This window comes from Dicentrarchus labrax, unplaced genomic scaffold, assembly GCF_905237075.1.
Source record: "Dicentrarchus labrax unplaced genomic scaffold, dlabrax2021, whole genome shotgun sequence".
Taxonomy (NCBI): Eukaryota; Metazoa; Chordata; class Actinopteri; family Moronidae; genus Dicentrarchus; species Dicentrarchus labrax.
This window is the reverse complement of record NW_026136724.1, coordinates 4,139,376-4,152,562: the sequence shown is the minus strand read 5'-3', so window position 1 is coordinate 4,152,562 and position 13,187 is coordinate 4,139,376. Positions and strand designations below refer to the sequence as shown.

The window sequence follows — 13,187 nt, the reverse complement described above, 5'->3', positions numbered from 1 at the left end:
CTAGATGGCACTGTGGAACAGGGCGAATGAAGCAATTCTCACTGAATATTTTCATAACTGAAGAAAAATACAAATAAAACTGATACAAAAAACATTGCATTCATACTGATTCTGCTATTACCATAATACCTGCAACTATTATTACTAATACTACTGTTTTTACTGCTATAGCCATAAAACCTCTTCAACTTTCACTATTACCACAGATAGGTTTACCACTGTAAGTAACACTACTGCAACCACTGGTATTAGTTCAATTACTGTAACTGTTACTACACTGACACTTTTGAACTGGCTCCGCCTCAACCACCTACAACAGTAATATGTTACTTACACATGAATGCATCCATAATAATGATCCAGTGATATAATATACAATGTTATGTCATTTGTAATGTCATTTTATTTTGCTGGTAACTTTTACTAAAGACTATTTTTCAATGCAGCTTTTGAATACAGATTTGCAATAGAGTACTTAGTTGGTTTACTAAAGGATCTGAATACTTTTGCCACTGTAATCTAATAAAGCAGTGGTTCCCCACCCACTAGGGGTCGCCAAAGCTTCACTGGGTGGTTGTTAGGCCTTCTGGATTTTAAGGCTTGTAAGAAAACTTATACACAGTACGTCTTCTTCTTCTTCTGTGAAGAAAAGTAAATGTAAATGATATTGTTAAGGAAATTGTCTAATCTAACAATTACGAAGCGCCACAGACAAGAAAACACTGAATTTGTCAGAAATAAGCCTTTTAAAGCTGCAGTAGGTAACTTTTATGAAAATAACTTTTTCTCATATTGTCTGAAACTTTCACTACATCCTGACAGAAGCACATGAGACAGATAATCTGTGAAAAAATCAGGTTCCTCTGGCTCCTCCTAGTGCTCCTAAAGGTCTTGGCAAGAATCCCCCGGGCCTGAACAAAAACAACCAATCCGGGCTAAGAAAGACAGTCTATTGTTGAGTCTCATTCCCTGGTAGGAAGGGCTCCCTTAAGAAAAGGAGTTGGTAACCTCTGATGTAAATTTACAGTGAAAAGTCTTACAGTGTACCTCAAACTACTGAAGTACCACTGATCAACCTGCCACTGACTTTTACAGCTACTACAACTATTGCTACTCGTTCTGAAAAGCCTTTTTTATAGCATTAATTGTTAGTAATAATGGATGACTAATGGGAGGGTGGACACAATAAAACAAGAGTTACCAACTGAAGAAATGCCAGCTGTTTTAAGAGTATGACAGCTTCTTAAAGCATTATCCCTGTACTCCTCTCCTAATGGAAAAGGTTAAACAGCAGCTTTTGATGTGATGCTCTCGAACAGACTGGCACATCTGGACGCGCCCATTTCCTCCGAGCGGGAGGGGGGGAGGTGCCATCTCCCTGCCCTCCCCGCCCCCTCCACAAGCCCAGCAGTGGTACGCTCCGACTTGGATGCGTTCAGCTCATTGACCGGCAGACAATCCTCATCAGTACCACCAGAGCCCCGGAGCTTCCAACAGACCGGCCCCTTCCTTCAGCCCCCCCTCACAAAGCGAGCAGCAGCCTGCAGCCTCTCCGTCCCCGACATGAAACAGACTCTGAGCGAACTGATGAGGATGAGCAGGATATGCCGGATGGTATTTGCCACCTGTTTGGGATCCTTTATTCTGGTCATCTTTTATTTCCAAAGTATGTTCCAACCAGGTAGGACCCTCCTTTCTTCTCTCTCGGACGTGTGTGTGTGCAGCTGTGTGTGTACTGATGTATGGCATCTTGTCTGGCAGCCTCCTGGCATGTTGACACATCGATCTGTTGAGGCGGTACAGTAACGGAGCGGATAAATAATTGATACTTGTGCCGTGTGAACGCGTAAATCACCCAGCAGGAGCACACTGTCTGGAATCGGTCTTGTGGCGCGATGAGCACTCTGGATTTATTGTCTTGTTGCGCTTTTGTCCGGCTTCTCCTGAGCGGTCCGCGCCTTGGTGGAAGCGTGGCTCTGTGCGTTTGGATGCGGGCAGCCAGGCGCTGGTCGCCGACAAGTAGCACAGAGACGGAAGGGGAGGCTTTTTGTCTGCTGAAATGTGGCTCGGCGATAGCGGGGGATCGGCGCACGGGCGGGCGGCAGCGGGGTTTCGCAAAGTGGGCACTCAGCAGGCTGAAGCGATCCCGGTTTGGTCCACATACAGTAGAGGGATCGGAGACCAAACTATAACAGGGAAATCAATTTGAAGCCCATATGTAAAAATAATCTTCAGGGAGCTTTTAGGACCGATGTCCTCTCTAATCTGTGCGCGCCTGGAGACCCGTTAAATCATTTATCACACCATAAAGGAGATCCTCTCCGTGCCAGCGGGGGTTCCGGGGGGAGAACTGGAGTCAAATAATGTTCAATTAGGAGATTTGATATGGAATGTAATCAACGCCCCTGGATGTGCTGTCCGTGCGTCGTACAGCGGCGTCTCTGTGCGCCAAAATCAAAGAACCCTGCGTTCTGACGCGCAAAAGGAGGAGCGCACAGCGGTGTCCACTCAGTGCTGCTGACCTACAGTACAACAGGTTTACTGTACGGCGAGGAAGAGAGGAAACCTTTCTGGGTATTGCTATTACATGAACAGAAACTGAATCATTCCCAAACAGAGATGATAATCCCATAATGCTGCTGCTGGAGACAGTGTGTCTGCGAGGCTCTGGGGTTGATTTTATCATGCTGATGGTCTTTAAATACTCATACCATACTTCAGGTTGCAGCATCTGAAATGGATAGTGTAGCATCAATGCTCTAGTGTCCATTGGTATAAGGTCTGTGTGTCTGCCTTTAGGTGTTGATGTGAGAGCAGAGGAAACCTCATAGAGGAGTTCAGGGGCTGCTGGGATATGAAAGAGATGGAACATGAGATACGCCAAGCATACAGGAGAATCATCCACACCAGCATGAAACCAAAGCAGACGCGCTGTCACATTCTCTGATCAGGAGGCATTTTTCTGCACATCCACTGACTCTGTGTGAGTCACCAGTGTTGCTGCTGGCGGCCGTGGACAATTGATATTTCTAATCCCCACAAAGAACTTCCACTTCAAGGAGCCTATAGTGTGTTAAATGGCTAAGGCATGACTGTACTGTCATAATATTCCTGTAAAAATATAATCAAATTAGTGTACATTACATCAGAAGCCTTTCGCATGTCAGCAGCTGCTAAACAGATCAACAATTGGACTCCATTCACCCCTTATGTATGGTTGACACTGGCTTTAAAGCTGCAGTAGGTACATTTTATAAAATTAACTTTTTGTCATATTTGCTGAAACTTTCACTATATCCTGACAGTAGAACATGAGACGGATAATCTGTGAAAAAATCTGGTTCCTCTGGCTCCTCCCAGTGCTCCTAATGGCATTGGATTGGTTGTTTGCGTTCAGGCCCGGTGGATTCTTGCAAATGCCATTAGGGTCATTATAGTGAAAGTTTCAGCAAATATGACAATAAAAATACTTGTATGAAAGTTCCCCACTGCTGTATGTGGGGAAAAAAAGGCAATAATAATAGCAAAATCCATCTTTTCCCTTTAAGTAGTAAATATTTTCCTTTCTTTTGGTTTTAATAAAACCAAATATGTAAAAATATATTGAAGTGGTAACCCTTCCCTTTGCCACAAACTGGGCAGCACATTTAATGAAGGCAACAAATCCTAAAATGAGCATTAAGCCTTGTTATTACACCAAATAAGGAAATATTTATATTACATATGGCTCTACATGAGCAAATATATAATGTACAGTCTGTCTTCCCAAGACCCCAAGCAGAACATTAGGGTTAAAGGGTCAGTTCCCCCAAAATTACAGATTTAGTGTTGGTTTTATCTGCTTAGGGTCTGAAGAAGAATCCAATTTAATTTTTGGTGCAAAAATGACATTTAAGCTCTCACAGTGAAGGAGTAGGACCCTTGACTACTGTAGAATGCATGGAACTATCCAGTGAAACAGTGTCCCTGTCTCCCTGGATACCCTAAGACATAAGCAATTCTTTTCTTAATAATTTGGGTGAACATACCTTTTCAGAATTTAATAAGATTCTGAATACCAGAGGGACCTGTAGTGGAATATAATTTTGTCAAGAATGACATAACTGTACCCTGTAGCAGGAACATTGAACAGAGTGAGACCTCTCCTCTACTGTACATCATTAAATGAGCTTCCAGGCAGGGAATTGATTGTAAAAATTGAACCAAGACTCCATTAAACCCCTGTCAAGGACCCCTGGATCCTGCTCTCATGGTTATGCCAATCTCTGCCGGCATTGCATCAGCTTCTGCCCGACACACACACACACACGCAGGTCAGTCACACACACAGTGGATGCTGTGTATTGTTGTGGTGATGACAGGGTGCTGCATCCAGGACGCTCTGATTGAAGAGGAGATGTGTGAAGAAGGCTGTTTGTGCAGGAGCTGGGATATACGTTTTAATGCTGTGTGTTTACGTGTGATTACACAGCTGAGACTGATACTAGTGTGTGTGTGTGTGTGTGTGTGTGTGTGTGTGTGTGTGTGTGTGTGTGTGTGCGTGTGTGCGTGCGTGCGTGCGTGCGTGTTAGTGTCATTGACTTCCTTTGCAACACGTCTTCTTATCTGTATCTCACTCTGTTTACCTTCTTTCTGAAATGACTTCATTGCTCATTCCGTAATCCGCCATTTATTCTTCTCTCTGTCTTTCTCACACACACACACACACACACACACACACACACACACACACACACACACACACACACAACCATTGCTGTCCATCAGATAAAGTTCCAGGCAAGCGTCTCCCTGCTTCAGGCATGTTTAGCGGTCCTGGGAATCCCGTCTGGCCTCCCAGTGTAAACTCTCACCTCTCTTCCAGGACTCGCGGGGTCGTGACCTCTTGTAAAAGAGACAGAGGAGGGAGGGAGGGGGGGTTCCACAGTGGTATATCACACTGTGGGCTTAACAAACACACACTGAGCAAGGCTTAAACTTGCAGTATATTCCAAATAAAAATGGATTTGACGTGTTGTTGCCATACAGAGTCAGCTTTATGACCAGAAAGGAACGCCACATTTGGCTTGACTCAGAGCGTGAAAATACATTTTTAAGGAAAGACTTCATTTTGACTTCTCTGCTCCTACCGCAGCTCAAAAGCTCTGCCGTGGACACCAGAGAAAGAGCAGACCGGGTGTACACTGGCAGCAGTCTGAGAGCACGCCAAATTAGCTTCAGTTTGGAGCATACTGTCGGTCTTAGCCAAAGCAGACAGAAAGCATGTGTAGTGACAACATTATGCACGCCAGTTCTCATGCTCAATGTCCAGTTGGGTCATTTGTACCTGTGTGTTAACGGAATATGCCAGCTTTTTGTTAAATAGTGCTGTCCATCCACTCACTCCTAGTAGTATCCGGCCAAGATATGTATCATATCGCCAGATTCTAGCCAACACACAGACGTAGCCGTAAATGGTAGTAAACTTTTCTTTCGGGCGGTTGGTTGGACAAAACAAAACATCTGAAGACATCAACTTGGCTCAAGGAACTTGTGACAGACAAATCGTCACACATCTGACATTTCATTGACTGAATGTTAGATGTAAGGTCCAGTGTGCACAATTTAGTCACATCTAATGCTTCTAAGGTAACGAAAACCCCAATGATTCTTATTTTCAGGGGATTATACACTAATGAAAACATTGCTATGAATATCATATTCAGTCTCTGTAAATACATCCTCCTAAACGTTACACACTGGACCTTTAACTGTAATTAAAGTTAGTTGAACACTGTTTGTGTTGGAATGGAGCAGAAATCTCAATATTCAAAAACCTGGATGAATAAGACCAAAGCCATCTGCATAGTTAGATATTACTAGGGGCAAGTAATTTGGGTGAACTGATACTTTAATGTGCTAAAGCACCAGCATAGAGTTATCCAGCAGAGACTGGTGATTTTGGGCCATCAGGTATTGGTTACTAATTCGGACGAAATCCCCCCAAAAGTTGGCGGAGTGCTTTTAAGAGTTACGTTTGAAATTGAAAAGAAACATCCAGCGTTTGGAAAAACTAATCTGACAAAATGTCTGCTGGCGTCACAGGAAAGCTCGCATTAGAATATCACTCAAGTAATTTAAGACGCTTACTGACAGCAGTCCCGTCTACGCACCTAAAATATTGAGTCATGAATTTCAAGCAGCAAAAAGCTTTTTCCAAAATGAACACATAGGGTTTTACGAAAGCAAATCCCACCTTACAATAGACTGCCACACATACAGTACACATTGCTTTGGACACAAGCAGCCTGGCGGTGAAACATAGGTCATTTGTGCCAAATGGGGGTTGTCACGCCTGTTGTTCTGTTACAGCCAAAAGGGCCAGCTCGTTTAGTTTCGCCTCTGCCCGCTGACAGCCGTGAGCAACGACCTGTGCCCTTCCACCTCTCATCCCGCCTCTCTGAATTCAGTCCAGAGTTACTTTGTGCCCGTGACGGATCCGGTCTGTCTCGTGAGTCTGAGGCTCTGCTGCTCCTTTAAAGGCATTGTAGCTGCCGAGATCAGCGTGGCTAATAAGGCAGTTTGCTCTGCGGGCTGCTTGTTTGGTTTCTTTGTGAAGTGCCTCTGGGATGTTTTAGAGTCTGTGTGTGCTGAGATGGCAGCTCTGTTCACCCACTCTGCTGTGTGTTTTTCAGCCTGTGAGCGGTAACCTGCTTGTGTGCACCCAGGCCTCAAAGTCGCGCACTCACATTTCACATCTCCCACAAAGCCTCCGGAGAGCGGCCAACTGTGCCCAGAGACAGACCTGAGTGACCTTATTTGAAATCCCAACATGATTTCTAAAAGCTTTTTTACTCTATGTTTGCCTGTGTGTGTGTGTGTGTGTGTGTGTGTGTGTGTGTGTGTGTGTGTGTGTGTGTGTGTGTGTGTGTGTGTGTGTGGGGGAGATTTTGGACAGACGAGGAACAAAGCTACGCTGGTTCAAAGCAAGGAATGGGAAAAGAATGAAATATCCCTGCCCGGAATTTCTACAGGAAACTCGAAATTCCTCACCTCTGGTGGTCTATGTGGTCTGTAATGTCAGCTGTAACTGATACTGTAGTGCAGAAAGAGGCTGCTTGGTCACTGGGGTCGGCGACCTCAAACATGGGACCCTGTAATCGGAGAAACGGGCTCCAGTCCCTTGGACCTTCCAAATAAAGTCTTCAAAATTCCAACAAAATACGAAATGTTTCTATTATGTTTCACACTTTGCAATAATAAGGGATGTGTGTGACCGGTGAAATTACCTGCTCTTGTGTATGGTAGTGTGTAACAGGAGAGGAGGGCTGCAACCATTCTATAAAGGGCAGACAATAAAGAACAATGCCAGTCGTGTTCTGAGAGAGATCAGAAACCAAAATATATTAAATAAAGTGACTAATCCTCACATCACAGAATGTTTTCTGTCAGTCAGTTTATCATTTAACCAACTGACAGTTTCAGCTCCACTGGAGACTGTAAGTACCTGGGAAGATAGGGTTGCACATCTTAACAACCGCTTCTTCACTAAATCTTATTATATTCAAAAAATGTTTCTTCCTCTGAGGAAGCCCTGAATGGTCATGGATTTGAAAATGTTTTAAATGTCATTATCTCAAGATCACAAATTAATAATTTTGTTATCTCAAGTTAACAAAGCTTGTTTTCTCATGGTAACGGTTTAATTTTTTTCATTATCTCAAGAAAGCAGAAGGCTGATTTAAATAAGCTGAGATAATAAACACCTAATAAGATTCGTAAAAGTGGACTGTGACACACACACTGCTCTGTGGAGGCAGAGCAAAGGTTTTATGAACCTTTACCATTTGTTGTAAGAATGTCCTTATAGTGATATGATATGATGATACAGTGTTCAACTTAAAGGAGACAACCAGGGGTTAAATTGGGCGGGGGCTCAACCTGGAAATACAGATATACACTCCTCAATTTTACCACGAGAAAACAAGCTTTGTTATCCTGAGATAACAAAATAATTAACTTGTGATCTCGAGATAGTGGCATTTAAAAAAAATTGAATCCATGAACATTTATGGCTTCCATACTCCCTTTTTGCTGTTTATGTAAAAGACCTAACTATTACAGCAAAATAGACACTGGTGCAATCCAAGGAAGCAATCTCTACATTTTCCATGGGGTTAATTTGACACTAAAGACAATGAACAAACATCAGCAACATTCTGATGTTCACTTAGCAGCTATCACCAAACACCAAGTGCCTCGTCACGCCAGTATGTGGCAGAGCAGAATTCATCCGCACAACCTTGCAAAATAGAAGGTTCTGGAGGTTTTGAAACATTATTGCTTGCACCATTTTGGGCTCATTTTGTTCTGTCAGAGCACAGCAGCATTGTTGGTTTGCAAATGGTCACAGATTGGTGTCAAAGATTACCAAAGTTAAACTCTGTAGTGACATATCAGTGGAGTTCACACAGCAGTGATGTTCTGAAGAACAAGGAGGAAATTAACATAGTGTTTTGGCACCAATGAGTCCCTTACGGAGGCTCACAGATAAGAGGTGAACATTACTCATTTGATCCAGTTCAGTTAGAAGATTTGTATTCATTGACTTTTTTCCTGAGCTAAGCGATAGCGTCGCTGTTCAAATGCACTCATTCAAAGGCCAGCCGTCAAGACAGTTTGTGGTCGGTTAAAGCTGCAGCTTCCCGTCTCTAAATTCACTAAAGTTGAACTCTACGTGAAAGTTCAACACTGTGAGCAAATCCACTGATGCTGCTGTTCTTAAAGCTGGTGTGACTCAAGTGTCAGTAAGCTTAGACCACCCTTCCTCTCAGATCGTCTGTTTTCCTGTGTCGACATCAAGCATTTTATGACGCTTTAAGCCTGTTTGCTGTGTATCAAAGATCTGTCCTCCTGTGTTAGTGTTCCACACAGAGCCCGCCTGATGTTATCACTCTGACAGAAGAGATGACCCAAACAGATGAAATAAAAGATAGCTGTGTTTGTGTTTGTGCTCCCCCGTCTCCTCAGCCCCCAGTCATTGTCCTCTGCCCCCCACGTGCATGTGTGTATTGTGAGAGTGTATCCCGGACGTCCTGTTTGTGTGATCTTAGTGCTGCTGCTGTTTTCCTGCCCAGCTCTGCTGCTAAATCCTGGATCAAACGCCCTAACATCGGGGGTGGGGAGGGAGGGACGGATACCCCTGCCGTGTCCCACCATAGCATCCCAGATACGCTGCAGCACATACAGCAACCCGCTCCGTTTCCAAGGAAAGCATTGGATGGATTGTCACAGAGTAGCACTCGCAGACTTTACTATATTACTTGTGACCTCTGCACAGACTGCTACAGTCCTAAACAGGGTAGAATGTGGTCATAATCTGGCTTTAGACCACGTAGAGTCTTCCCCTTTGTAAGCGAATCTCTCTGAGTAACTCAGAGCAGACCGACTGTGCCTCTCCGCCGTCTGGACTCTGGGCCTGGCAGCAGCCGGAGGCCGACGCTGAGGTCTCCTCATTTACTCGACAGAGTTGATGACCATCTGCAAGAGCGTCTGGACTTCATTAGAGGGGCGATGAAAGGGCTGCCACAAAGAAGGACACATGAGAACATACACACACACACACACACACACATACTTTTGGGACCTTGATTCAGACTCTGGACCGGAAAGATTTGCATATTTTTCTAGCCTTGTGAGGACACTTTTTGTCCTCCAAATATAGATATAGAACACACTCACGTTAACACACACACACACACACACACACACACACACACACACACACACACACACACACACACACACAGCTTTTACGAGCATTAAGCCAGTAACAGTGAGACATTACCATAGCTCAGAACAACAAGAAGGCTCAGTCTGAGGAAACAATAGATACACACTGTCTGCCCTTCAGAGTGAACCAGTGTGTGTGTGTGTGTGTGTGTGTGTGAGGCCCCTGCAGACCAATCCGCCTCTAGCCTTGCATCCCTGATAACTTCATCTTGCACGTCATCAGCGAGGCCTCCCTGCCTGAAGGGATTTACACACATGAAACACGCGCACACTCACCCAGTCCCTCACAGCAGACACAGACCGGTAGAGCTGCACATGGGAAAAAATGCTGTCTGTCTGGAGAACAGGAATCTGCAATCGTCCTCATCCAAGGCCAAGCTATACGAGTGTGTGATTGCGACCGCACTGTCATAAACCGTACGCATTAAGTGTGTGTCCTCGTGTAGAAACACAACTGGGTGAAAGGCGCTCAGACGTCTGTATTTAACAGATGACAGTCTTCCAGATGTTTCGGGGGGTTTCTCTCAGTCCCTGGGGATCATTTACTGCATGTTCCCATGAAGCAGAGGCGTGGGCATTTATGATGGGAACTGTCAGCGTCAGCAGTGTTGTCTGCCCCTCTACATCTGCCCGCCACACGTCGTAAAACGTGTCTCAGGTCGATGGGGTTGTTTAACGCATGTTTTGACGTGTATCCATTCACTCTCGTGTTCATTCGGTGTCTGTAGATACTGCTGAAAGGTCTAATCTGGTTCATATATGATCCCGTAGTGGCAGTTTCAGATGTTTACCCTGTCGTTTCCTACTGTGATTGTGCTGTTTTAAAGCTGTGTATGAGTGTGTGAGCGTGTGCAGGCTGGTTTAAACCTTGTACAGCAGTAAACTAAAACATGGCTACCATCTGTCAGACTTCCATGTTCCACACTGACATCTGGCCTGTCTGTGGTTGTCTGTGTGTCTGTGTGTGTGTGTGTGTGTGTGTGTGTGTGTGTGTGTGTGTGTGTGTGTGTGTGTGTGTGTGTGTGTGTGTGTGTGTGTGCGTGCAGGGGAAAAGGGTGTCTGCTATTGGAGGAAAAGGGCCAGTCCTTAATGGAGTCTCCAAACAAAAGTGGATGCAGGGATTGCTTTTAAAAGTCGGCAGCTTCAAGGGCGGTGACACCAAATGTGAATTTTAAGGATTTTGGTAACCAGAAGTCACGCAATGAGAGTCAGTAAGCTTCTGAGGCACACTGTATGCTGTTCTTTTTAATGGATGGTAGCACTGTAGGCGTAAGCCTTTGAGCTTTCTGTGCTCGCTAGCTGCTGTTGAGGAAACCACATAACATTCCACTGATTGGTATTGATTTGTCACGTCCTGTAAGCAGAGCTGCTTTCCCACCAGAGAGCTTAGCCTATACTCGGGTCGGAAGTGTCCTTAAAAGTTGATTATATGTCAGTGTAATTGAAACTAAGGGTTACAGTAATTGTTAAAGGTGTTAAATAATGTTAGATAGAGAGATTATTTTGGTGTCTTGGCTTTTATTTGAACAGAAAAGCAGGCCTCATCTGATCTCTCAGACATTTTAGGTTATTAATGTGTGGCAAAATGGCCATTTCCATTTTGTAGTTCTTTTGATTTTGAATGGTACTGCAGTTTCCAAAACAAGTTAAGGCCCAGGCATGCCATCACTGATAACAGCACAATTCCTGTCACAAATCAGCCCTTATCAATGGAATCAGTACAAAAAATGTAATCATGGAAACATAGTCAATTCAAGCAGACCTTTCTCACAGATGTCAACTTTGGTCAACCCTGAGACACAAATCTATGTTGTGACCAAGTGATAATGATAAATTACCCACAAGTAGTTGCTACCTTGCCAAGATTCTATGTTTTTAAATTCAAGGACACAAAAATAATCACTTTGCTACATTATAGAGGGAACAACTGAGTTAAAAGCTGTATTTTATGCATTAAAACATGCATTAAAATGTACCTCATGGGGAATAACAATGTTGTCTTTGACTGTTAATGCTAACTGTGTCAGTTTGTCTTTACTACCATTTAGCTTACGTAGTAAAATCTCTGCCAGTAGCATCACTGTGAGTAATAGGCCTACTTTAAGAGAATCATATATGAGAAAGACCAGTTAGCATTCAAAGGACCAGTGTGCAGGATTTAGTGGCATCTAGTGGTAAAGTTGCAGATTGCAACCAACTGAAACTCCTTCACTCAACCAACCAAATATTAATCGCCTTCCAAGCGTGTAGGAAAAACTACAGTGGCCGTGAAAACCCAAAAGGCCCTATCTGGAGCCAATATTTGGTTTCGAACCCATAATTCGGGGGAACGACCCGCTCTGCCTCTGAGCCACAGCCGGGTGGGATGGTTCCCTGTGTTCATTATGCATGTCTGCCCCTGCCCGTCCGGCGGAAATAGGAATGTAATCACTCGCTGCTGCCGATAAATATTGATTTGGTTGTTAGGTTTTAGCAGTGAGTTGGGAGTGCAAGCATCACACGTTAGCCACATTTGGGCATTAATAACGGCAGAGCAGGAGGGAACAGGAGGGCATTTTTAGCCGGTGACAGAACTGCTTTCAGACCAGATTGTACAGTCGTGTTTACCTCTGGAGTGCAAGGAGCGAGGGGTGTGTGTGTGTGTGTGTGTGTGTGTGTGTGTGTGTGTGTGTGTGTGTGTGTGTGTGTGTGGATGGTAAGGCAACAAGTGTGTGTGTGTGACTGGAATCCCTATCTTTGTGAATGTCAACGCATTGATTTAGGAATTAAGGAAAGTAAGCGGGCATGGAGAGGCACTCAGCTCTTTGAAAGTCAACCCAAAACAGTGTATAGTGTGTGTGTGTGTGCTAAAATAAAGAGGGTGACAGTGTGTGCTGGTGTGTCCTCGGCTGCCAGATGTACTGTAGACTGCATGGCGTAAGAGAAGTGAATCATGGCTTTAATTAAGTAGAGGAGGGCTGAGCCGTGTCTCATTAAACGGCTGGTGGAGGAACATTCAAACTCGCCTGCTCCACACTGGCTACTGGGACACTTTACTGAACAACTGGGAGGGATTTTCCACTCCTCCTCCTCCACCTCTTCTTCTTCCTCCAGTCTCCCTCTGGATTTTGACTCACTCTCTTCACTAGAGAAAAAGAATAATCCACCCTTGGATACTCTTTAAACACTGCTAAATGTCATCGGTCTTTGGTATTTTGGCCGTTCTAGGAGGGATTTTGTGACAAAGTGCTGCAATTAACTTTTTTCACCGTAGCTACTTTCTTCCAGTGTGCCACACCGTGCTCTACTTCAATTAGAGATTTCCTACATTGATCAAATCAATCAAATTTGCAGTGGATCAAAGACGACAAGGGGAAAGAAAGAAAGACATTTTACACCTAAATATTATTTTATCACCTTGACGTGTATTACTTAGC

At 44.2% G+C, this 13,187-nt stretch overlaps 1 protein-coding gene across 2 annotated transcripts in view; it reads left to right on the top strand.

Moving 5' to 3' along the window:
• Window positions 1-1,249: 1,249 nt before the first annotated feature.
• chst11 (carbohydrate (chondroitin 4) sulfotransferase 11) overlaps window positions 1,250-13,187 on the top strand; it is a 91,510-nt gene continuing 79,572 nt past the window's right edge. The window contains exon 1 of one of the 2 annotated variants that reach the window (XM_051392570.1): window positions 1,250-1,666. In XM_051392570.1, the coding sequence (XP_051248530.1) occupies window positions 1,306-1,666 (361 nt within the window). In that variant the 5' untranslated portion in view covers window positions 1,250-1,305. Of the gene's footprint in view, window positions 1,682-13,187 lie in introns of both variants that reach the window. The other variant, XM_051392569.1, reaches the window with a different exon arrangement.